Here is a 25,543-nt window from a genome sequence, read left to right on the forward strand (position 1 = left end):
GAACTCTTATTTGTTTTACTTGTCTGTAAATTGTTACAGACATTTGTTTATATTTGTTACCTTAGTTTAGTTTACCTGTTTGCATTTGATAAGGACATGTTTCATTTATGTAATTGTGTTAATTCTTCTGTATGATGTTATGTACTGTGTGTCAGTGTTGGGGCCTTACTTGACCGACAGATGACTTGGGATGCTGGGCAGGTATTGGTCCGAGTCTGTGATCTACCATGCTTCGAGTTCAGGATAAGAGGAGGGATATGTGGCCATCTAAAATGGCCTCCCGCAAAGACCGCAGGGAAAAATGTTCAAAGTCAGGTACAGACAGGCTACAGATACACAGAAAGCTGCAGCCCAGACTTTGCAAAAGTAACACAGGAAAAAGGCTGTTGAAAGGCCATCCCAGGACAATGGGCTCAAGGTTGTGAGGGATAAGGTTTGATTAAATCATTAGAAGGGGCCATTGTGAGGGATGAGGTTTGATTAAATCATTAGAATGGGCCACAGGATGTGGAGATAACAGGATGTGGCGAGCAACTAATGTTAACGTGAACATGCAATGTAACAGATGGTAGGCGTACCGGAAAGAATGTGAACCTCGACAACCTGAACCGATCAGGCAAGAGGAGAGGGGACTGGGCTGACGGGATTAGGATAAAAGGGATAGAACAATTGCCGTAGAGTGTGCTTCTCTAGTGGAGGCACCCGACTCTGCAGACTCGAAACTAATAAAGGAACTTGCTTCTACGACTTTGTCCTTGGTGTCAGTGATTGTGAGCACATCCACATCTCACAAACTTCGGGGCTCGTCCGGGATCCCAACGGCGCTCTGCCAGTAGCCGGGATCGAGGAGTGACGAGACGACGCGTCCTACCGATTTCGGTAGTCTCTGAAATCACTGCTCTCGGGCTGACGAAGTGACGCGGCCCGGACCAGAGGACTCTAGAAGCAAGAGGGAGACGAACCAGGAAAAAGTAGACTGTCGAGCAATTCTTGTGCACAAGACCTGGGTAAGAAAATTGACTATTAAGTATTCCTCGGGCGACGGTGGGAAGACGACGGAATTTGTTGTCTTAAGGAAACAAGGTCCAGGTTAATTAAGTAACGCAGGATTAAGGATTAGACATGGGTAGTAAACCCAGTAAAAAGGAAAAGGATGGAAAAACTAATCCAGAAATCCCGCCCGATAGGCCGTTGGGGCGAATGTTACAAACTTGGGGTGACACTTCTTGTACTAAGGGGAAGTCAAATGAAAAGATGATCCGGTATTGTTACTACAGATGGCCAGAAGAACCAATAGCACCACCCTCAATTTTATGGCCAAAATATGGATCAGACGAGGATTGGGTGTGCCAACAGTTAAATATTTACGTTAACAGTAAGTCACCCATTAAACCCGAAGAAAGTAGTTATGCCGCTTGTTGGATGGTGGTCACCAATATGTTTAACTTGAAAGTTAAAGGGAAGAAAGACCAAGAACCTCCCCCTCAGTGGGACTGTTTAGACAGTCTGCCACCGCCCTATCTGCAGCCCAATGCGCCCCCTCAGAATAATCAGCCACAACTGGCAGACCAACAGGCGCCCATAAATCCTCCTCCGCTTCCCCCACTGCAACCGGTGCCCAGAAACCATCCTCAGCCCATAAATCCTCCTCCGGACATAATACAAGGGCCCCACACTCCTTCAACAGAAACAGGGGCCCATAATGATCAACCAGGGGGAATGGGGACGATCCCAAGGTCAAGAAAAACAGACGTCCAGCAGTTAAAGGACGATGTCAAAAATGTCCCTCTACCAAGCACCCGTCCAACGGCGCTGTTCCCCTTGAGGGAGGTACCCAGGGGTGACAGTAACTTGGGATTTGTGAACGTGCCCCTAACAAGTACTGAAGTAAGAAGTTTCAAGAAAGAAATGAAAAAACCTGCTGGAGGACCCCTGACAGTGGCTGAACAATTAGATCAATTCCTTGGACCCAATATATATTCCCGGGACGAAATGCAGGCCATTCTGGAGAATCTCTTAACCCCAGACGAGAGGCAAATGGTAAGACAAGCAGGAATGAGGATTTGGGAAAGAGAAAACCCCGCTGTAGGGAACGTCCCGGCAATACCAGGGGACACAAAATTTCCAATTGCCCGACCCGCATGGGACCAACAAACACAAGCGGGGAGACAAGATATGATAGATTACAGAAAGTTAATTGTAAAAGGGATAAGAGAATCGGTCCCAAAGGGACAGAATTTCGAGAAATCATTTGAGAATAGACAGGAAAAAGATGAGGCCCCGGCAATATTCCTCCAAAGGTTAAGGCAGAATATACAACAATACTCAGGCATTGACCAAGAATAAGAAGCTGGGCAGCAAGTCTTGAGAGCTAACTTTGTCACTAAATCGTGGCCAGATGTTAAAAAGAAATTAGAAAAGTTGGAAGACTGGAATGACAAATCAATGAACGAGTTACTAAAGGAAGCACAGAAAGTATATGTGAGAAGGGAAGACGAGAAGGCGAAGGGTAAGGCGAAGATGATGATGTAGGCGGTAGAGCAGGTTGTGGAAAAGAAGTGGACGAGGGAGACCCCAGGTAGAGGCAGGGGGGTCAACAAGGACAACGGGGGAGGGGAAGAGGCAGAGGCAGAGGTAGAGGAAGAGGAGGACAAGGACCAGGAAATTGGGAGACAGGACCCATGAAATGTTATTATTGTGATGAGGAAGGACACTTTAAAAGAGATTGCCCAAAGAGAAAGAAGGAGGCGAAAGTATGCGCCATGATGGAAGAGGATGAATAGGGGGGGGTCAGGGGCTCCACTCCCTGGGGTTAGAAGGATACAGAAGGGAGCCCTTGGTTAATTTGAAAGTGGGACCCCGGGGAGAGGAAGTGGTATTTATGGTAGATTCAGGGGCAGAAAGATCAAGTATTATGCATATACCAAAAGGAATGAACACAGGAAAGGGAAAAATTAAAATTGCGGGAGTAGGGGGAAAAGCATTAATAGCCCCAGAAATAGAGGACGTACTCGTTAAATACCAAACGAGAGGAGCAACTGAAACCTTAATATTAATTCCATAAGCAGGGATGAATTTAATGGGCCGAGATCTGCAAGTGCAATTAAAACTAGGGACGGCCCCGGAAAATGGAAACGTAGTAGTGAAAATGTACGTTCTGATGGACCAAGACGAAGAGGAAATAAACCTCATGGTCTGGGCCGGGGAGGGCAATCGGGGAGGGTTACATATACCCCCACTAAAGATCAGCCTGAAAGCCGGATGTGAACCAGTCCGTGTAAGACAGTACCCCATCTCAATGGAAGGGCGGAAGGGACTCCAACCAGTGATAGAAATATTGGAGGTAGGAGTGGTGGAGCCCTGCATGTCCCCATATAATACCCCCATATTACCAGTCAAGAAGTCTGACGGAACGTATCGGATGGTGCAAGATCTGAGAGAGCTGGCCAAAATAGTGGAAAAGCGCCATCCTGTGGTGCCAAACCCATATACCATTATGGGGCAAATTCCCCATGCCCATAAATGATTCAGTGTGGTGGATCTAAAAGATGCATTCTGGAGCTGCCCACTTGATGAGAAAAGCAGAGATATTTTTGCCTTTGAATGGGAGAATCCATACACAAAGAACAAAGAAATGTAAAGCACAGGAACAGGCCCTTCGGCCCTCCAAGCCCGTGCCGACCATGCTGCCCGACTAAACTACAATCTTCTACACTTCCTGGGTCCGTATCCCTCTATTCCCATCCTATTCATGTATTTGTCAAGATGCCACTTAAATGTCACTATCGTCCCCGCTTCCACCACCTCCTCCGGTAGCGAGTTCCAGGCACCCACTACCCTCTGCGTAAAAAACTTGCCTCGTACATCTACTCTAAACCTTGCCCCTCTCACCTTATACCTATGCCCCCTAGCAATTGACCCCTCTACCCTGGGGAAAAGCCTCTGACTATCCACTCTGTCTATGCCCCTCATACACCCGACGGAAGCAACAATATAGGTGGAAAGTTCTACCCCAGGGATTCACCGAGTCACCTAACTTGTTTGGGCAAGTGCTAGAACAAGTACTAGAGGAATATAGTAACAAGCAGGGGACCCAATTATTGCAATATGTGGATGACCTGCTACTGTCCGGCTTGGACAAAACAACAGCGGTCACAAAGGGGACTATAGAGTTGCTAAATTTCCTCGGAGAAAAAGGTTTGAGGGTGTCCAAAAACAAGCGCCGGTTTGTTGAAAAAAATCAAGTATTTGGGCCATTTAGTAAGTGAAGGAAAAGGACGGATAAACTCTGAAGCACGGTAGCATTGTGGATAGCACAATTGCTTCACAGCTCCAGGGTCCCAGGTTCGATTCCGGCTTGGGTCACTGTCTGTGCGGAGTCTGCACATCCTCCCAGTGTGTGCATGGGTTTCCTCCGGGTGCTCCGGTTTCATCCCACAGTCCAAAAGATGGGCAGGTTAGGTGGATTGGCCATGATAAATTGCCCTTAGTGTCCAAAATTGCCCTTAGTGTTGGGTGGGGTTACTTCTGCACTGTAAATTCTATGAACGCATAGAAGGAATAAGCTCTCTCCCTTTACCACGCACTATCAAGGAAATTAGGAAATTTTTAGGATTAATAGGATACTGCAGAATTTGGATCGAGAATTTTGCATCAAAAACGAAGTTCCTATATGACAAAATGGCAGAGAAAGTAAAGGAATTGAAATGGAAACAGGAAGAAAAAGAGAGATATGATGAACTAAGACAAAGCCTGATAAGGGCACCAGTGCTCTCTCTCCCATGTTTGGAGAAGCCCTTTTACCTCTACGTTAATGTGGAAGGTGGAACGGCAATGGGGGTTCTGACCCAAAAGTGGGGAGGGGACAAAAGGCCAGTAGCATTCTTGTCGAAAGTATTGGATCCTGTGTCCCGCGGATGGCCACTGTGCGTCCAAGCAGTGGCCGCTACAGCGGCTCGTGGAAGAAAGCCGTAAACTCACTTTCGGCGGCGAATTAATCATAGCAACCCCACATACGGTACATACAATCCTGACACAGAGATCCCACAGATGGCTCACCGACTCCTGAATTCTAAAATACGAGGCAATCTTAATGGAAAGGGATGATCTAAAAATGATAACAGATAGGAGTGTAAACCCCTCACAATTCCTATTTAGTGGGCCGGAGGAGGAAGGAGACCCAGAACATAACTGCCTAGATTTAATTGAATACCAAACAAAAAGTAGGGAGGACTTGGGAGAGGAACCACTGCCTGAGGGGAATAGATGGTTTATTGACAGATCATCCCGATGCATAAACGGGAAGAGACACAGTGGATACGCAATAGTGGATGGGAAAGCACTGAACAGAGTTGAGACAGGGAGATTGCCAAACGATTGGTCAGCACAGACTTGAGAGTTATATGCATTATTAAGGGCTTTGGAGTTACTGAAGGGAGAGCATGGAGCGGTAGAGACCGACTCCAAATATGCCTTTGGGGTAGTACATATGTTTGGAAAAATATTGAAGGACAGGGGAATGATAACCACCAGAGGGAAAGGATTGGCCCACGAAAAATTGATAGAGCGCGCTCCAGTTACCGGAGGAAATAGCAGTGGTCCATGTTCCTGGACACCAGGGAGGGAACTCCCTGGAGGTCCGAGGAAATAGACTGGCTGATGAAGAGGCCAGGCAGGCTGCCATGGGAGACACCATTAAAATAACGAGTCTCATCCCCACATCATTAGAGATTACTAAAGAACCTGTCTTCACACTTGTGGAGCAACAACAAATGAAGGAGTTAGGAGCAACTAAAAATGAAAAAGGGGAGTGGAGACTAACAGACGGGCGACAAGTATTAAACAAGGAAATATCCAGGGAACTCTTGGGACAGATACACTCCCAGTCACATTGGGGCACCCAAGCTCTCTGTGATGCCTTTCTGCGGGTATATGCTTGTCCTGGAATCCACACACTAGCTAAGCAGGTAGGCGATCGATGCATAATATGCCAGAAGGTAAACAAAAAGAATATGCGAAAGACCGTAAAAGGGGGTCGGAAATTGGCCATCCGCCCCTTCCAAAGAATACAGATAGATTTTACAGAACTTCCTTTGGTCCAGAAATGGAGATACATCTTGGTAATAGTGGACTACTACACCCGATGGGTGGAGGCCTTGCCCACCGTCACGGCCACGGCCCAGGCAGTGGGAAAGATACTGCTAGAACAAATTATCCCACGATATGGGGTTATTGAGTCCATTGACTCCGACCGAGGGACTCATTTTACATCCAAGGTGCATCAATTAATTTGTGAAACCTTGGGACTACAATGGGATCTGCATACACCGTGGCACCCCCAGAGCTCAGGGATGGTGGAAAGAATGAATAGCACCCTAAAGACGCAGCTAACCAAGTTAATGTTGGAAACACACCTCCCATGGACCAAATGCCTACATCTGGCACAAAGGAATTGAGTATCAAAGTAAGGAAGTGTTGTTACAACGATAAAAGGCATTGGTAAGACCACACCTGGAGTATTGTGCACAGTTTTGGTGCACTTATTTGAGGACAAATGTAGTGGCATTTGAAGCAGTTCAGAGGTGGTTCACTGGATTGATTCCAGAAATGAGGGGTTTGTCGTATGAAGAGAGATTGAACAGTTTAGGCCTATTCTCTCGAGAGCTTAGAAGAATGAGTGGAGATCTAATTGAGGTACACAAGATGCTAAAAGATATGGATAAAGTAGATGAGGAGCTGATGCTTCCTCTTGTGGGGCATTCTAAAACGGGAGTTCATAATCTTAGAATAAGAGGTAGCAAATTTAAAACAGATTTGAGGAAAAATTACTTCTCCCAAAGTGTAGTGAATCCGTGGAATTCGCTAGAGTGCGGTGGATGCAGGAACAGTGGGTAAATGTAAAGAGGGGTTCGACAGATTTTTAATTGGTAATGGGTTGAAGGGTTATGGAGAATGGGGAGGACAGTGGAATTGAGGCAAGGATGGGGTCAGCCATGAGCACATGGAGGGTGTTAGGCTCGGGAGGCTAAACTGCCTATCGCTGCTCCTAGGTCATGTGTTCTAGGGTGGAGATGCTATGCTCTGGCTGATTTTGCAATTCAGTTCTTCGGTGTGTCACATTGTAGGTAGCAGATGAGGAGTATATCAGCCATGATAGAATGGCGGAGCAGACTCGATGGGTGCAATGGCCTAATTCTGCTCATATATCTTATGAACTTCACATTCGACAGCATGGTAGCATTGTGGATAGCACAATTGCTTCACCGCTCCAGGGTCCCAAGTTTGATTCCGGCTTGGGTCACTGTCTGTGTAGAGTCTGCACATCCTCCCCGTGTGTGCGTGGGTTTCCTCCGGGTGCTCTGGTTTCCTCCCACAGTCCAAAGATATGCAGGTTAGGTGGATTGGCCATGATAAATTGCCCTTAGTGTCCAAAATTGCCCTTAGTGTTGGGTGGGGTTACTGGGTTATGGGGATCGGGTGGAGGTGTTGACCTTGGGACAGGTGCTCTTTCCAAGAGCTGGTGCAGTCTCGATGGGCCGAATGGCCTCCTTCTGCACTGTAAATTCTATGTTAATCATATGACAATGTGTTCTGAAGAATGCGAGGTAGTTTTCAGCTAAACCTCAGACGATGACACTGTCATGATATGCAAACATGCAGATGATAGGCAGACATCCAGCTAATGAACACATAGAATAGGACATGACCAATGAGCAGTCAGGACACTCAGGGGTGGTATCTCACTACAAAAGGGACGCGGCACTCACACACCTCTTTCCACTGATGAACATCTACAGAGTGAGACAGGGTGCATGTACAGTATCACACCTCCAGCACGTGGCTTAGAGCAAGGCTAGTTCAGTTAAACTGAGCTACTACACTTAGATTAGCAGAGAGTCAAACTCATAGAGAACTGTGCTAATGGTTCAATAAATCACATTGAACTCACTTCAAAGTCTGCAGTATCTTTTGGTCAAAGCTGCATCGAGTTGCAGTTTGTGTTATCCCAGAGTACATAACACAAGACACAAGTCTGTGGAAATCTCTCCTCCCACAGACAATGACACCTCGTAGCCCATTGCCCCTTACAAAGATGGACGCCCACGTGTCCGATTGTACATACCCCATAGAAAGATGGCTGCCGCGCCTGCGCCGTACTGCAACTAACCCGTATAAAGATGGCGACGTTGTGACCTAACCCTGGACCCAACAGGCCCACCATTCCTCACGGGCTCCGCTAATCGATGCAAACGTGGGACTGGTAGGTCTTTTCGGGCTGCACAAGAGGTTTACAAAATCTCCTGTCCACCACCCGGTCTGTCGTTCGCGAAAGGTCTGGGCCTCGGGATCGGCTTCTTTCTGAGGGGAGGAAGGAGGGGCCCCACAACCCCGTTTTGGAGGACGAGGAAGAAGACTCACAACCCCGTGCCCTGTTTCGGAGGAGGTAGAGGCGAGGGGCTCACAATCCCACCCCGTCTCTGTGACCCGCAGTCTGGTAATCACTGGAACACGTTTCACCCTGAAATAAACCCCCCCGGGTCAGTGCTGACTCCGCCCCGGCAGCACGAAGTAACTCCATGAGCTCCAGGTACACATTTCCAACTGTGTTTCCTGGGCCTCCCCTCCTGGAGGACCCGGTCTCACAGCTTTTCCCAATGTACTTCCTTATCCTGCATCCATCAGTTTAAAGGCATGGCCGCCGAGGTAGAACATTGACAGTAAATCCCGGTCTATCCATAAATCCGCAGCCCTGATACAGAAACGCCCCCGCGCTCTGATCACAGCCACTCTCAAGACTTGCTGCAGACTGGAGTCTGATTAACAACAACTCAAGGAGGGAACTGAACACGGTCTCCCGCCGCTGCAAAGATGGACTGAAGCAGAGCTGCAAATCCAGCTGGATTGAACCGGTCCCGGGTGGATTCTGTTCATAAAGTTATGCTGGAATGGGAATCCCATCTCACAATCCCTCCACCCCCAGCTCGAATCCAAAATGCTCCTAACCTGTCTGCAACTTAGCTTTAATGGTGAACACAAGTCACCGCAAAATTTGGAGCCTTGGAAATGTGACTCAAGTAACTGGTTACAGCTCTGGAACCCAAATAAAATTGGTGGCGGTTTGTTTCTACAAGGACAATTAAATAAAATACCACTGTGCTATTGGCACCCATCTTGCCTTGATCTTTGCACTAAAGCAATTTAAATACAACATTTTTCTACAACACGATAACCACATATTTAGATTTTTAAATTGTTAATAATCTAGATCTTGGGTGTACAGGGAACAATTTCAAAGTTTGCCGATAACACAAAACTTGGAAGGATTGTAAACTGCGAAGAGGACAGTGTGCAACTTCAGGAACACCGACAACTTGGTGGACCGGGAAGATGGTGCCAGATCAAGATCAATGGAAAGAAGTTTGAGATGATGCCTTTTGATAAGATCATGGATAGTCAACATAAAATATCAGGGACAATTCTTAAGGGGGGGGGGGCAGAGGGACCTGAATGTATGTGGATAGACAACAGTGAAGGCAACAGGACAGGTGGAGAGCAGTTTCACAAATCATATAGTATCCTGGACTTATTAATAGGGGGTTACAAGATCAAGGGGGTTATGATGCACTTGTACAAGACCGTAGTTTGACCTGTGCATCACACCAGATAGGATGTTAATTCACTAGAGGGAGTGCAGAAGAGGTTTACAAGAATGGTTCAGAGAAAAGGCAGGAGAATTTGCAACACCCTCAATTTTGAACAGCTCTTAATCACCTCCTCTCCAAGGAGGACAGTCCTAACTTCTCTGATCTACACTCAAACATGAGCACCCAACTATTAAAACCACGCTTTCCCAAACTGGTTGGCCATGTGACCAGAGTTTAAAACTAATATTAATCCAGATACCAACAAAAATAAAGCAGCTTCACCATGAGCATAGGCATTCAGATTCGAAGGGTGGTGCAGTGCTGAGCACTGCTGCCTAGGGCAGTGAGTACTCGGGTTTGATTCCGGGCCACTATGTGTGGTTTGCACATTCTCCCCCGTCTGTGCGGGTTTCACCCCCACAATCCAAAGATCTGCAGGTGAGGTGGATTGGCCACACTAATTACCCCTTAGTTGGGAAAAAAAATTGGGCAATGTAAATTTATTTTTAAAAATTAAAAAAAGTTTGCATTTACAGAACATATGAAAATCTGTGTCTCAAGGTATTTGAGAAAAATATTTGGTGTTGTGCAGATGTTATGTTGTACACAGAACACTGTTCATTGTACCTCACTACACGGGACAATGAATCAGATTCAATTCAATGCTGGTTTCAGGTTCTCCACATTAGACAGTGACAGGATTCTCTGGGAAATCTTTATTCCTATTTTAGAGATGTCCGTCCCTGCGCACTGCTGTAACGAGTCTGATGTGAGCTGACAAGGGAACAACAAACCACATCCTCCCCTCACCCCGGGCAGATTGGCACAAATCCGGGGCTTGTAGCTTCGTTTTCGGGGTTTCTGGCGACAAATCCTCCCAGTCCGTCTGCCGGGTGCTTCGCTCGCTCCCCTTGAGGAGTCAAAGGGCTGGGCGAGGAGGACGAGCATAGGAAGGGGAGGGGCAGACCCCCTCGCTCGCCCCGCCTCCTTTGGGCCATCCACACTTCCCCACCACCGGTTTTGCAAACACTAGAACATTACAGCGCAGTACAGGCCCTTCGGCCCTCGATGTTGCGCCGACCTATGAAACCACTCTAAAACCCATTTACACTATTCCCTTATCGTCCATATGTCGATCCAATGACCATTTGAATGCCCTTGGTGTTGGCGAGTCCACTACTGTTGCAGGCAGGGCCCACGCCCTTACTACTCTGAGTAAAGAACCTACCTCTGACATCGTTCTTATATCTATCTCCCCTCAATTTAAAGCTATGTCCCCTCGTGCTAGACATCACCATCCGAGGAAAAAGGCTATCACTGTCCACCCTATCCAATCCTCTGATCATCTTGTATGCCTCAATTAAGTCACCTCTTAACCTTCTCTCTAACGAAAACAGCCTCAAGTCCCTCAGCCTTTTCTCATAAGATCTTGTTTTGTACAGCTGCAACATGACCTCATGGCTCCGAAACTCAATCCCTCTACCAATAAAAGCTACACACCGTATGCCTTCTTAACAACCCTCTCAACCTGGGTGGCAACTTTCAGGGATCTATGTACATGGACACCGAGATCTCTCTGCTCATCCACACTGCCAATAATCTTACCATTAGCCCAGTACTCGGTCTTCCTGTTATTCCTTCCAAAATGAATCGCTTCACACTTTTCTGCATTAAACTCCATTTGCCACCTCTCAGCCCAGCGCTGCAGCTTATCTATGTCCCTCTGTAACTTGTAACATCCTTCCGCACTGTCCACAACTCCACCGACTTTAGTGTCATCTGTAAATTTACTCACCCATCCTTCTACGCCCTCCTCCAGGTCATTTATAAAAATGACAAACATCAGTGGCCCCAAAACAGATCCTTGTGGTCCACCACTAGTAACTGGACTCCAGTCTGAACATTTCCCATCAACCACCATCCTTTGTCTTCTTCCAGCTTGCCAATTTCTGATCCAAACTGCTGAATCCCATGCCTCTGTATTTTCTGCAGTAGCCGACCGTGGGGAACCTTATCAAACGCTTTACTGAAATCCATTTACACCACATCAACTGCTTTACCCTCATCCACCTGTTTGGTCACCTTCTCAAAGAACTCAATAAGGTTTGTGAGGCACGACCTACCCTTCACAAAACCGTGTTGACTATCTTTAATCAAATTCTTCCTTTCCAGATGATTATACATCCTATCTCTTAGAAACCTTTCCAAGATTTTGCCCACAACAGAAGTAAGGCTCACTGGTCTATAGTTACCGGGGTTGTCTCTACTCCCCTTCTTGAACAAGGGGACAACATTTGCTATCCTCCAGTCTTCTGGCACTATTCCTGTAGACAAAGACGACTTAAAGATCAAAGCCATAGGCTCAGCAATCTCCTCCCAAGCTTCCCACAGAATCTTAGGATAAATCCCATCCGGCCCAGGGGATTTATCTATTTTCATACTTTCCAGAATTGCTAACACCTCCTCCTTATGAACCTCAACCCCTTCTAGTCTAGTAGCTTGAATCTCAGCATTCTCCTCGACAACATTATCTTTTTCCTGTGTGAATACTGATGAAAAATATTCATTTAGCACCTCGCCTACTCCTTGGACTCCAAGCACAACTTCCCACTACTGTCCTTGACTGGCCCTACTCTTACCCTGGTCATTCGTTTATTCCTGACATATCTATAGAAATCTTTAGGGTTATCCTTGATCCTACCTGCCAAAGACTTCTCATGTCCCCTCCTGGCTCTTCTTAGCTCTCTCTTTAGGTCCTTCCTAGCTAACGTGTAACTCTCGAGCGCCCTAACTAAACCTTCATTCATGTCTCATCATTACATAAGCCTCCTTCTTCCTCTTGACAAGTGTTTCGACTGCTGGTTCCCTTGCTCGACCACTTCCTCCCTGCCTGACAGGTACATACCTATCAAGGACACGCAGTAGCTGTTCCTTGAACAAGCTCCACATTTCCATTATGCCCATCCCCTGCAGTTTTCCTCTCCGTCCGATGCATCCCAAGTCATGCCTCATCGCATCATAATTGCCTTTCCCCCAGATATAACTCTTGCCCTGCGATATACACCTATCCCTTTCCATCACTAAAGTAAATGTAATCGAATTGTGGTCACTATCACCAAAGTGCTCACCTACCTCCAAAATCTAACACCTGTCCTGGTTCATTACCCAGTACCAAATCCAATATGGCCTCTCCTCTCGTTGGCCTATCTACATACTGTGTCAGAAAACCCTCCCGCACACATTGGACAAAAACGGACCCAACTAAAGTACTCAAACTATAGCGTTTCCAGTCAATATTTGAAAAGTCCCTCCCCCTCTCTCAGTAAGACAGTCAGTCCCTCCCCTCCCTCAGTGAGACAGTCAGTCCCTCCCCTCCCTCAGTGAGACAGTCAGTCCCTCCCCTCCCCTCAGTGAGACAGTCAGTCCCTCCCCTCCCCTCAGTGAGACAGTCAGTCCCTCCCCTCCCCTCAGAGAGACAGTCAGTCCCTCCCCTCAGTGAGACAGTCAGTCCCTCCCCTCAGTGAGACAGTCAGTCCCTCCCCTCAGTGAGACAGTCAGTCCCTCCCCTCAGTGAGACAGTCAGTCCCTCCCCTCAGTGAGACAGTCAGTCCCTCCCCTCAGTGAGACAGTCAGTCCCTCCCCTCTCTCTGTGAGACAGTCAGTCCCTCCCCTCTCTCTGTGAGACAGTCAGTCCCTCCCCTCTCTCAGTGAGACAGTCAGTCCCTCCCCTCCCCTCAGTGAGACAGTCAGTCCCTCCCCTCAGTGAGACAGTCAGTCCCTCCCCTCTCTCTGTGAGACAGTCAGTCCCTCCCCTCTCTCTGTGAGACAGTCAGTCCCTCCCCTCTCTCTGTGAGACAGTCAGTCCCTCCCCTCTCTCTGTGAGACAGTCAGTCCCTCCCCTCTCTCTGTGAGACAGTCAGTCCCTCCCCTCTCTCTGTGAGACAGTCAGTCCCTCCCCTCTCTCTGTGAGACAGTCAGTCCCTCCCCTCTCTCTGTGAGACAGTCAGTCCCTCCCCTCTCTCTGTGAGACAGTCAGTCCCTCCCCTCTCTCTGTGAGACAGTCAGTCCCTCCCCTCTCTCTGTGAGACAGTCAGTCCCTCCCCTCTCTCTGTGAGACAGTCAGTCCCTCCCCTCTCTCTGTGAGACAGTCAGTCCCTCCCCTCTCTCTGTGAGACAGTCAGTCCCTCCCCTCTCTCTGTGAGACAGTCAGTCCCTCCCCTCTCTCTGTGAGACAGTCAGTCCCTCCCCTCTCTCTGTGAGACAGTCAGTCCCTCCCCTCTCTCTGTGAGACAGTCAGTCCCTCCCCTCTCTCTGTGAGACAGTCAGTCCCTCCCCTCTCTCTGTGAGACAGTCAGTCCCTCCCCTCTCTCTGTGAGACAGTCAGTCCCTCCCCTCTCTCTGTGAGACAGTCAGTCCCTCCCCTCTCTCTGTGAGACAGTCAGTCCCTCCCCTCTCTCTGTGAGACAGTCAGTCCCTCCCCTCTCTCTGTGAGACAGTCAGTCCCTCCCCTCTCTCTGTGAGACAGTCAGTCCCTCCCCTCTCTCTGTGAGACAGTCAGTCCCTCCCCTCTCTCTGTGAGACAGTCAGTCCCTCCCCTCTCTCTGTGAGACAGTCAGTCCCTCCCCTCTCTCTGTGAGACAGTCAGTCCCTCCCCTCTCTCTGTGAGACAGTCAGTCCCTCCCCTCTCTCTGTGAGACAGTCAGTCCCTCCCCTCTCTCTGTGAGACAGTCAGTCCCTCCCCTCTCTCTGTGAGACAGTCAGTCCCTCCCCTCTGTGAGACAGTCAGTCCCTCCCCTCAGTGAGACAGTCAGTCCCTCCCCTCAGTGAGACAGTCAGTCCCTCCCCTCAGTGAGACAGTCAGTCCCTCCCCTCAGTGAGACAGTCAGTCCCTCCCCTCAGTGAGACAGTCAGTCCCTCCCCTCAGTGAGACAGTCAGTCCCTCCCCTCAGTGAGACAGTCAGTCCCTCCCCTCAGTGAGACAGTCAGTCCCTCCCCTCAGTGAGACAGTCAGTCCCTCCCCTCAGTGAGACAGTCAGTCCCTCCCCTCAGTGAGACAGTCAGTCCCTCCCCTCAGTGAGACAGTCAGTCCCTCCCCTCAGTGAGACAGTCAGTCCCTCCCCTCAGTGAGACAGTCAGTCCCTCCCCTCAGTGAGACAGTCAGTCCCTCCCCTCAGTGAGACAGTCAGTCCCTCCCCTCAGTGAGACAGTCAGTCCCTCCCCTCAGTGAGACAGTCAGTCCCTCCCCTCAGTGAGACAGTCAGTCCCTCCCCTCAGTGAGACAGTCAGTCCCTCCCCTCAGTGAGACAGTCAGTCCCTCCCCTCAGTGAGACAGTCAGTCCCTCCCCTCAGTGAGACAGTCAGTCCCTCCCCTCCCTCAGGTGAGTCAAACAGTTTCGGTCTGACTGTCTGCCTTGGAGGAGGAGGAGAGAGACGGCCTCAGGAGTGACCGGGACTGCCTGTCCGCCCGGTTTGTTTCTGAGGAGGAGCATGGGCAGAAGTCTCAAACCCCACCAGAGGAGGCGTCAACGGAGGAGGTTTTGCAAACACTGGAACGCGATTTACTGAAACCCCGGGCTGAGCGCTGACTCCGCTCCGGCACAAACACAGAATAAACTAACTAGTTCCAGGAACGTGTCAACTTTCCCAACTCTGTTTCCCAACTTCCCAATCCCCTCCAGGAGGCAAAGGGCTGGGCGAGGAGGAGGGGCAAGTGGAGGGGAGGGGCGAGGGGGAGGGGCGAGGAGGAGGGGCGAGGGGAGGGGAGGGGCGAGGGGAGGGGCAAGGGGAGGAGTAGGTGCAGGGGAGGGGCGGACCCCCTCGCTCGCCCCGCCTCCCCGGGGCCGCTCACACTTCCCGGTTTTGCAAACAGCGGAACGCGATTTACTGAAACCCCGGGCTGAGCGCTGACTCCGCTCCGGCACAAACACAGAATAAACTAACTAGTTCCAGGGACGTGTAAACTTTCCCAACTCTGTTCCCCGGGCCTCCCCGCCTGGAGGAGCCGATCACTCAATTTGCCGGATTTACATCCTTACCTGCCGCACCGACCGCTCTAAAAGGAGAGGCCCAGGTAAAAGCAGCCGAGGAAAAACATGAGAGAAAGTCCCCGGTCCATCCGCAAATCTGCAGCCCCGGGACAGAGAGCCTCCGCCTGGAGACTGACTGACAACAACTCCGAGATGCCGGCTGTGTCCGGATTGAGGCGGGAGCGAAGCACCGAGTCCCGCCCCGGCTGCTCAGAGAGACAGACTGAAGCTGAGTGACACTGAAAGCGAGAGTCAAACTGGCGCCGCCGCACCAATCACAGCGCCCGCTCCAATCACCGCCCCGCTCCAATCACAGCGCCCGCCCCGCACCAATCACAGCGCCCGCTCCAATCACAGCGCCCGCCCCGCTCCAATCACAGCGCCCGCCCCAATCACAGCCCCCGCACCAATCACAACCCCCGCCCCGCTCCAATCACCGCCCCGCTCCAATCACCAATCACAGCGCCCGCCCCGCACCAATCACAGCGCCCGCCCCGCTCCAATCACAGCGCCCGCACCAATCACAGCGCCCGCACCAATTACAACGCCCGCTCCAATCACAACCCCCGCCCCGCTCCAATCACAGCGCCCGCTCCAATCACAGCGCCCGCACCAATCACAACGCCCGCCCCGCTCCAATCACAGCACCCGCTCCAACACGCCTCCAATCCAGCCCACTTCACATTCTCGCTTCGCACTTTTTCAAATATAAACTCAAACATCTTTCTGCAACACCATAACCATGCTTTAGATTTTTAAATATTAATGGTCTAGATCTTGGTTGCGCAGGGAACAATGTCAAAGTTTATAGACGACACAAAACTTGTTTTTAAAATGTTTTCACTGGGTTTTGTTCGGGGTTTGAACAGGGGGTGGGGCACCTGGGTAGTGGCCCTAATGCTATTTACATTTCGGCCAGTTTTTTCATAATTCATTTGCATAAGCTTCGGCCTTGGACAGTTCCTTTCTCCTCCTTTAGTCTTGCTGTATGTGTTCTGGGCGTTGTCTTCTCCAGTGTTTTCTACCCTGTTTGTGGTCCCCTCTCTTTTCTCCATTCTGATTCCCCTCTATTGTTTTTCCTCCACCTCCTTCCCGGCTACCCCTTCTTGTTTCCCCGGGTCTTACCTCACCGCCCACCTCCCCTCCTGTTGTGTCTTGGCTACCACTTCCTAGCAACTTAGTTGGTGGCCACAAACAGGTCCCTGAACAATTGAGTGAATGGCGCTCATGTTTTGTGGCAGCATCTTCCGACCTACGAATGGCAGATTTGATTTTCTCCATTTGGAGAAATTCGGTAGGTTGGACAGCCAGTCTGCAGCTTTCGGTGGTACTGCTGACCACCAGCCGAGCAGGATTCTACGGTGGGCAATCAGGGAATCAAAGGCAAGGAGGTCGCCCTCTTCCCATGAACAGATCTGGCTGGTCTGATACCCTGAAGACTGTCACTTTCGGGCATGGCTCCACCCTCTTCCCCACCACTTTGGTTCCAGGGACATGAACTTCCGTTATGTGCGTGGAGTCTCGGCGTTCAGGGAAAAGGCAGGAGAATTTGCAACGCCCTTAATTTTAAACAGCTCTTAACCACCTCTTCTCCAAGGAGGACAGTCCTAACTTCTCTGATCTACGCTCAAACATGAGCACACAACTACTAAAACCACGCTTTACCAAACTGTTTGCCCATGTGACCAGAGTTTAAAACTAATAACCCAGATACCAACAAAAATAAAGCAGCTTCGCCCCGAGTATAGGCACTCAAATTCGAACGGTGGTGCAGTGGTTAGTACTGCTGCCTATGGCACTGAGGACTCGGGTACGATCCTGGCCCATGTTCATTGTCTGTGTGGAGTTTGCACATTCTCCCCCTGTCTGTGTGGGTTTCACCCCCACAATCCAAACATCTGCAGGGGAGGTGGATTGGCCACGCTAGATTGCCCCTTAATTGGGTAATCTAAATTTATTTTAAAAATTGAAAAAAAGTTTGCATTTACAGAACATTTGAAAATCTGTGTCTCAAGGTATTTGAGAAAAATATTTTGTGTTGTGCAGATGTTATGTTGTACACAGAACACTGTTCATTGTACCTCACTACACGGGACAATGAATCAGATTCAATTCAATGCTGGTTTCAGGCTCTCCACATTAGACAGGGACAGGATTCTCTGGGAAATCTTTATTCCTATTTTAGAGATGTCCGTCCCTGCGCACTGCTGTAACGGAGTCTGATGTGAGCCGACACGGGAACAACAAACCACATCCTCCCCTCACCCCGGCCAGGTCGGCGCAAATCCGGGATTTGTAGTTTCGTTTTCGGTGTTTCTGGCGACAAATCCTCCCGGTCCATCCGCCGGGTGTGTCGCTCGCTCCCCTCCAGGAGGCAAAGGGCTGGGCGAGGAAGAGGAGCGAGGGGAGGAGGAGGAGAGGGGAGGAGGAGGAGAGGGGAGGAGGAGGAGGAGGAGGGGAGGAGGAGGAGCGAGGGGAGGGGAGGAGCGGACCCCCTCGCTCGCCCCGCCTCCCCGGGCCGCTCACACCTCCCCACCACCGGTTTTGCAAACACCGGAACACGATTAACTCAATAACCCCGGGCTGAGCGCTGACTCCGCTCCGACACAAACACAGAATAAACTAACTAGTTCCAGGGACGTGTAAACTTTCCCAACTCTGTTCCCCGGGCCTCCCCGCCTGGAGGAGCCGATCACTCAATTTGCCGGATTTACATCCTTACCTGCCGCACCGACCGCTCTAAAGGAGAGGCCCAGGTAAAAGCAGCCGAGGAAAAACATGAGAGAAAGTCCCCGGTCCATCCCCAAATCTGCAGCCCCGGGACAGAGAGCCTCCGCCTGGAGACTGACTGACAACAACTCCGAGATGCCGGCTGTGCGCTGATTGAGGCGGGAGCGAAGCGCCGAGTCCCGCCCCGGCTGCTCAGGGAGACAGACTGAAGCTGAGTGACACTGAAAGCGGGAGTCAGACTGGCGCCGGCCCCGCTCCAATCACAGCGCCCGCACCAATCACAGCGCCCGCCCCGCTCCAATCACAGCGCCCGCCCCGCTCCAATCACAGCGCCCGCCCCGCTCCAATCACAGCGCCCGCCCCGCTCCAATCACAGCGCCCGCCCCGCTCCAATCACAGCGCCCGCCCCAATCACAGCGCCCGCCCCAATCACAGCGCCCGCTCCAGTCACAGCGCCCGCTCCAATCACAGCACCCGCTCCAACACGCCTCCAATGCAGCCCACTTCACATTCTCGCTTCGCACTTTTTCAAATATAAACTCAAACATCTTTCTGCAACACCATAACCATGCTTTAGATTTTTAAATATTAATGGTCTAGATCTTGGTTGCGCAGGGAACAATTTCAAAGTTTATAGACGACACAAAACTTGTTTTTAAAATGTTTTCACTGGGTTTTGTTCGGGGTTTGAACAGGGGGTGGGGCACCTGGGTAGTGGCCCTAATGCTATTTACATTTCGGCCAGTTTTCTCATAATTCATTTGCATAAGCCTCGGCCTTGGACAGTTCCTTTCTCCTCCTTTAGTCTTGCTGTATGTGTTCTGGATGTTGTCTTCTCCTGTGTTTTCTACCCTGTTTGTGGTCCCCTCTCTTTTCTCCATTCTGAGTCCCCTCTATTGTTTTTCCTCCGCCTCCTTCCCTGCTACCCCTTCTTGTTTCCCCTGGTCTTCCCTCACCGCCCACCTCTCCTCCTGTTGGGTCTTGGCTACCACTTCCTAGCTCCTGGCAACTTAGTTGGTGGCCACAAACAGATTTTCTCCATTTGGAGAAATTCGGTAGGTTGGACAGCCAGTCTGCAGCTTTCGGTGGTACTGCTGACCACCAGCCGAGCAGGATTCTACGGTGGGCAATCAGGGAATCAAAGGCAAGGAGGTCGCCTTCTTCCCATGAACAGATCTGGCTGGTCTGATACCCTGAAGACTGCCACTTTCGGGCAAGGCTCCACCCTCTTCCCCACCACTTTGGTTCCAGGGACACGAACTTCCGTTATGAGCGTGGAGTCTCGGCGTTCAGGGAAAAGGCAGGAGAATTTGCAACGCCCTTAATTTTAAACAGCTCTTAACCACCTCCTCTCCAAGGAGGACAGTCCTAACTTCTCTGATCTACGCTCAAACATGAGCACACAACTATTAAAACCACGCTTTACCAAACTGTTTGCCCATGTGGCCAGAGTTTAAAACTAATAACCCAGATACCAACAAAAATAAAGCAGCTTCACCCAGAGTATAGGCACTCAAATTCGAAGGGTGGTGCAGTGGTTAGTACTGCTGCCTATGGCACGGAGGACTCGGGTTCGATCCTGGCCCAGGGTCATTGTCTGTGTGGGGTTTGCACATTCTCCCCCGTCTGTGTGGGTTTCACCCCCACAATCCAAACATCTGCAGGGGAGGTGGATTGGCCACGCTAGATTGCCCCTTAATTGGGTAATCTAAATTTATTTTAAAAATTGAAAAAAAGTTTGCAGTTACAGAACATTTGAAAATCTGTGTCTCAAGGTATTTGAGAAAAATATTTCGTGTTGTGCAGATGTTATGTTGTACACAGAACACTGTTCATTGTACCTCACTACAGGGGACAATGAATCAGATTCAATTCAATGCTGGTTTCAGGTTCTCCACATTAGACAGGGACAGGATTCTCTGGGAAATCTTTATTCCTATTTTAGAGATGTCCGTCCCTGCGCACTGCTGTAACGGAGTCTGATGTGAGCCGACACGGGAACAACAAACCCCATCCTCCCCTCACCCCGGCCAGGTCGGCGCAAATCCGGCATTTGTAGCTTCGTTTTCGGTGTTTCTGGCGACAAATCCTCCCGGTCCATCCGCCGGGTGTGTCGCTCGCTCCCCTCCAGGAGGCAAAGGGTTGGGCGAGGAGGAGGAGCGAGGGGAGGAGGAGGAGGAGCGAGGGGAGGAGGAGGAGGAGCGAGGGGAGGGGAGGAGCAAGTGGAGGGTAGGGGAGGAGCAAGTGGAGGGTAGGGGCGGACCCCCTCGCTCGCCCCGCCTCCAAGGGCCGCTCACCCATCCCCCCCTCCCACCGGTTTTGCAAACACCGGAACACAAGTTACTGAAACCCCGGGCTGAGCGCTGACTCCGCTCCGACACAAACACAGAATAAACTAACTAGTTCCAGGGACGTGTAAACTTTCCCGACTCTGTTCCCCGGGCCTCCCCGCCTGGAGGAGCCGATCACTCAATTTGCCGGATTTACATCCTTACCTGCCGCACCGACCGCTCTAAAGGAGAGGCCCAGGTAAAAGCAGCCGAGGAAAAACATGAGAGAAAGTCCCCGGTCCATCCGCAAATCTGCAGCCCCGGGACAGAGAGCCTCCGCCTGGAGACTCACTGACAACCACTCCGAGATGCCGGCTGTGTCCGGATTGTGGCGAGGGCGAAGCGCTGAGTCCCACCCCGGCTGCTCAGAGAGACAGACTGAAGCTAAGTGACACTGAAAGCGGGAGTCAGACTGGCGCCGCCGCTCCAATCACCGCCCCGCTCCAATCACAGCGCCCGCTCCAATCACAGCGCCCGCTCCAATCACAGCGCCCGCCCCGCTCCAATCACAGCGCCCGCCCCGCACCAATCACAGTGCCCGCCCCGCACCATTCACAGCGCCCGCTCCAATCACAGCGCCCGCTCCAATCACAGCGCCCGCACCAATCACAGCGCCCGCCCCGCTCCAATCACAGCGCCCGCTCCAATCACAGCGCCCGCACCAATCACAGCGCCCGCCCCGCTCCAATCACAGCGCCCGCTCCAATCACAGCGCCCGCACCAATCACAGCGCCCGCCCCGCTCCAATCACAGCGCCCGCTCCAATCACAGCGCCCGCTCCAACACGCCTCCAATCCAGCCCACTTCACATTCTCGCTTCGCACTTTTTCAAATATAACATCAAACATCTTTCTGCAACACCATAACCATGCTTTAGATTTTTAAATATTAATGGTCTAGATCTTGGTTGCGCAGGGAACAATGTCAAAGTTTATAGACACAAAACTTGTTTTTAAAATGTTTTCACTGGGTTTTGTTCGGGGTTTGAACAGGGGGTGGGGCACCTGGGGAGTGGCCCTAATGCTATTTACATTTCGGCCAGTTTTTTCATAATTCATTTGCATAAGCTTCGGCCTTGGACAGTTCCTTTCTCCTCCTTAGTCTTGCTGTATGTGTTCTGGACGTTGTCTTCTGTGTTTTCTACCCTGTTTGTGGCCCCCTCTCTTTTCTCAATTCTGATTCCCCTCTATTGTTTTTCCTCCACCTCCTTCCCTGCTACCCCTTCTTGTTTCCCCTGGTCTTCCCTCACCGCCCACCTCCCCTCCTGTTGTGTCTTGGCTACCACTTCCTAGCTCCTGGCAACTTAGTTGGTGGCCACAAACAGGTCCCTGAATAATTGAGTGAATGGCGCTCATGGTTTGTGGCAGCATCTTCCGACCTACGAATGGCAGATTTGATTTTCTCCATTTGGAGAAATTCCGATAGGCTGGACAGCCAGTCTGCAGCTTTAGGTGGTACTGCTGACCACCAGCCGAGCAGGATTCTACGGTGGGCAATCAGGGAATCAAAGGCAAGGAGGTCGCCTTCTTCCCATGAACAGATCTGGCTGGTCTGATACCCTGAAGACTGCCACTTTCGGGCATGGCTCCACCCTCTTCCCCACCACTTTGGTTCCAGGGACACGAACTTCCGTTATGAGCGTGGAGTCTCGGCGTTCAGGGAAAAGGCAGGAGAATTTGCAACGCCCTTAATTTTAAACAGCTCTTAACCACCTCCTCTCCAAGGAGGACAGTCCTAACTTCTCTGATCTACGCTCAAACATGAGCACCCAACTATTAAAACCACGCTTTACCAAACTGTTTGCCCATGTGACCAGAGTTTAAAACTAATAACCCAGATACCAACAAAAATAAAGCAGCTTCACCCCGAGTATAGGCACTCAAATTCGAAGGGTGGTGCAGTGGTTAGTACTGCTGCCTATGGCACGGAGGACTCGGGTTCGATCCTGGCCCAGGGTCATTGTCTGTGTGGAGTTTGCACATTCTCCCCGTCTGTGTGGGTTTCACCCCCACAATCCAAACATCTGCAGGGGAGGTGGATTGGCCACGCTAGATTGCCCCTTAATTGGGTAATCTAAATTTATTTTAAAAATTGAAAAAAAGTTTGCATTTACAGAACATTTGAAAATCTGTGTCTCAAGGTATTTGAGAAAAATATTTTGTGTTGTGCAGATGTTATGTTGTACACAGAACACTGTTCATTGTACCTCACTACACGGGACAATGAATCGGATTCAATTCAATGCTGGTTTCAGGTTCTCCACATTAGACAGGGACAGAATTCTCTGGGAAATCTTTATTCCTATTTTAGAGATGTCCGTCCCTGCGCACTGCTGTAACGGAGTCTGATGTGAGCCGACACGGGAACAACAAACCCCATCCTCCCCTCACCCCGGGCAGATAGGCGCAAATCCGGGATTTGTAGCTTCGTTATCGGGGTTTCTGGCGACAAATCCTCCCGGTCCGTCTGCCGGGTGCGTCGCTCGCTCCCCTTGAGGAGGCAAAGGGCTGGGCGAGGAGGAGGAGCATAGGGAGGGGAGGAGCAAGGGGAGGGGCAGACCCCCTCGCTCGCCCCGCCTCCTTTGGGCCGTCCACACGTCCCCACCACCGGTTTTGCAAACACTAGAACATAGAACATTACAGCGCAGTACAGGCCCTTCGGCCCTCGATGTTGCGCCGACCTATGAAACCACTCTAAAACCCATTTACACTATTCCCTTATCGTCCATATGTCGATCCAATGACCATTTGAATGCCCTTAGTGTTGGCGAGTCCACTACTGTTGCAGGCAGGGCCCACGCCCTTACTACTCTCTGAGTAAAGAACCTACCTCTGACATCTGTCTTATATCTATCTCCCCTCAATTTAAAGCTATGTCCCCTCGTGCTAGACATCACCATCCAAGGAAAAAGGCTATCACTATCCACCCTATCCAATCCTCTGATCATCTTGTATGCCTCAATTAAGTCACCTCTTAACCTTCTCTCTAACGAAAACAGCCTCAAGTCCCTCAGCCTTTCCTCATAAGATCTTGTTTTGTACAGCTGCAACATGACCTCATGGCTCCGAAACTCAATCCCTCTACCAATAAAAGCTACACACCGTACGCCTTCTTAACAACCCTCTCAACCTGGGTGGCAACTTTCAGGGACCTATGTACATGGACACCGAGATCTCTCTGCTCAACCACACTGCCAATAATCTTACCATTAGCCTAGTACTCTGTCTTCCTGTTATTCCTTCCAAAATGAATCACTTCACACTTTTCTGCATTAAACTCCATTTGCCACCTCTCAGCCCAGCGCTGCAGCTTATCTATGTCCCTCTGTAACTTGTAACATCCTTCCGCACTGTCCACAACTCCACCGACTTTAGTGTCATCTGTAAATTTACTCACTCATCCTTCTACGCCCTCCTCCAGGTCATTTATAAAAATGACAAACATCAGTGGCCCCAAAACAGATCCTTGTGGTCCACCACTAGTAACTGGACTACAGTCTGAACATTTCCCATCAACCACCATCCTTTGTCTTCTTCCAGCTTGCCAATTTCTGATCCAAACTGCTAAATCACCCTGAATCCCATGCCTCTGTATTTTCTGCAGTAGCCGACCGTGGGGAACCTTATCAAACGCTTTACTGAAATCCATTTACACCACATCAACTGCTTTACCCTCATCCACCTGTTTGGTCACCTTCTCAAAGAACTCAATAAGGTTTGTGAGGCACGACCTACCCTTCACAAAACCGTGTTGACTATCTTTAATCAAATTCTTCCTTTCCAGATGATTATACATCCTATCTCCTTAGAAACCTTTCCAAGATTTTGCCCACAACAGAAGTAAGGCTCACTGGTCTATAGTTACCGGGGTTGTCTCTACTCCCCTTCTTGAACAAGGGGACAACATTTGCTATCCTCCAGTCTTCTGGCACTATTCCTGTAGACAAAGACGACTTAAAGATCAAAGCCATAGGCTCAACAATCTCCTCCCAAGCTTCCCACAGAATCTTAGGATAAATCCCATCCGGCCCAGGGGATTTATCTATTTTCACACTTTTCCAGAATTGCTAACACCTCCTCCTTATGAACCTCAACCCCTTCTAGTCTAGTAGCTTGAATCTCAGCATTCTCCTCGACAACATTATCTTTTTCCTGTGTGAATACTGATGAAAAATATTCATTTAGCACCTCGCCTATCTCCTCGGACTCCAAGCACAACTTCCCACTACTGTCCTTGACTGGCCACTACTCTTACCCTGGTCATTCGTTTATTCCTGACATATCTATAGAAATCTTTAGGGTTATCCTTGATCCTACCTGCCAAAGACTTCTCATGTCCCCTCCTGGCTCTTCTTAGCTCTCTCTTTAGGTCCTTCCTAGCTAACGTGTAACTCTCGAGCGCCTAACTAAACCTTCATTCATGTCTCATCTTTACATAAGCCTCCTTCTTCCTCTTGACAAGTGTTTCGACTGCTGGTTCCCTTGCTCGACCCACTTCCTCCCTGCCTGACAGGTACATACCTATCAAGGACACGCAGTAGCTGTTCCTTGAACAAGCTCCACATTTCCATTATGGCCCATCCCCTGCAGTTTTCCTCTCCATCCGATGCATCCCAAGTCATGCCTCATCGCATCATATTGCCTTTCCCCCAGATATAACTCTTGCCCTGCGATATAACACCTATCCCTTTCCATCACTAAGTAAATGTAATCGAATTGTGGTCACCATCACCAAAGTGCTCACCTACCTCCAAAATCTAACACCTGTCCTGGTTCATTACCCAGTACCAAATCCAATATGGCCTCTCCTCTCG

General features: G+C 50.1%; 2 protein-coding genes across 4 annotated transcripts in view; one reads left to right on the plus strand and one right to left on the minus strand.

Moving 5' to 3' along the window:
- Positions 1–18,528, minus strand: part of LOC140390331 (hepatic and glial cell adhesion molecule-like) — a 43,879-nt gene extending 25,351 nt beyond the window's left edge. For all 3 annotated transcript variants that reach the window (XR_011934614.1, XM_072475401.1, XM_072475400.1), the window contains exon 1: positions 18,393–18,528. Coding sequence is in view for 2 of the 3 variants with exons in the window: in XM_072475401.1 (XP_072331502.1) it covers positions 18,393–18,471 (79 nt within the window). In the remaining variant the exon portion in view is untranslated. The remainder of the gene's footprint in view (positions 1–18,392) is intronic.
- LOC140390334 (uncharacterized) overlaps positions 1–25,543 on the plus strand; it is a 141,155-nt gene that overhangs the window by 65,493 nt on the left and 50,119 nt on the right. The window lies entirely within an intron of this gene.

This window comes from Scyliorhinus torazame, chromosome 14, assembly GCF_047496885.1.
Source record: "Scyliorhinus torazame isolate Kashiwa2021f chromosome 14, sScyTor2.1, whole genome shotgun sequence".
NCBI lineage: Eukaryota > Metazoa > Chordata > Chondrichthyes > Carcharhiniformes > Scyliorhinidae > Scyliorhinus > Scyliorhinus torazame.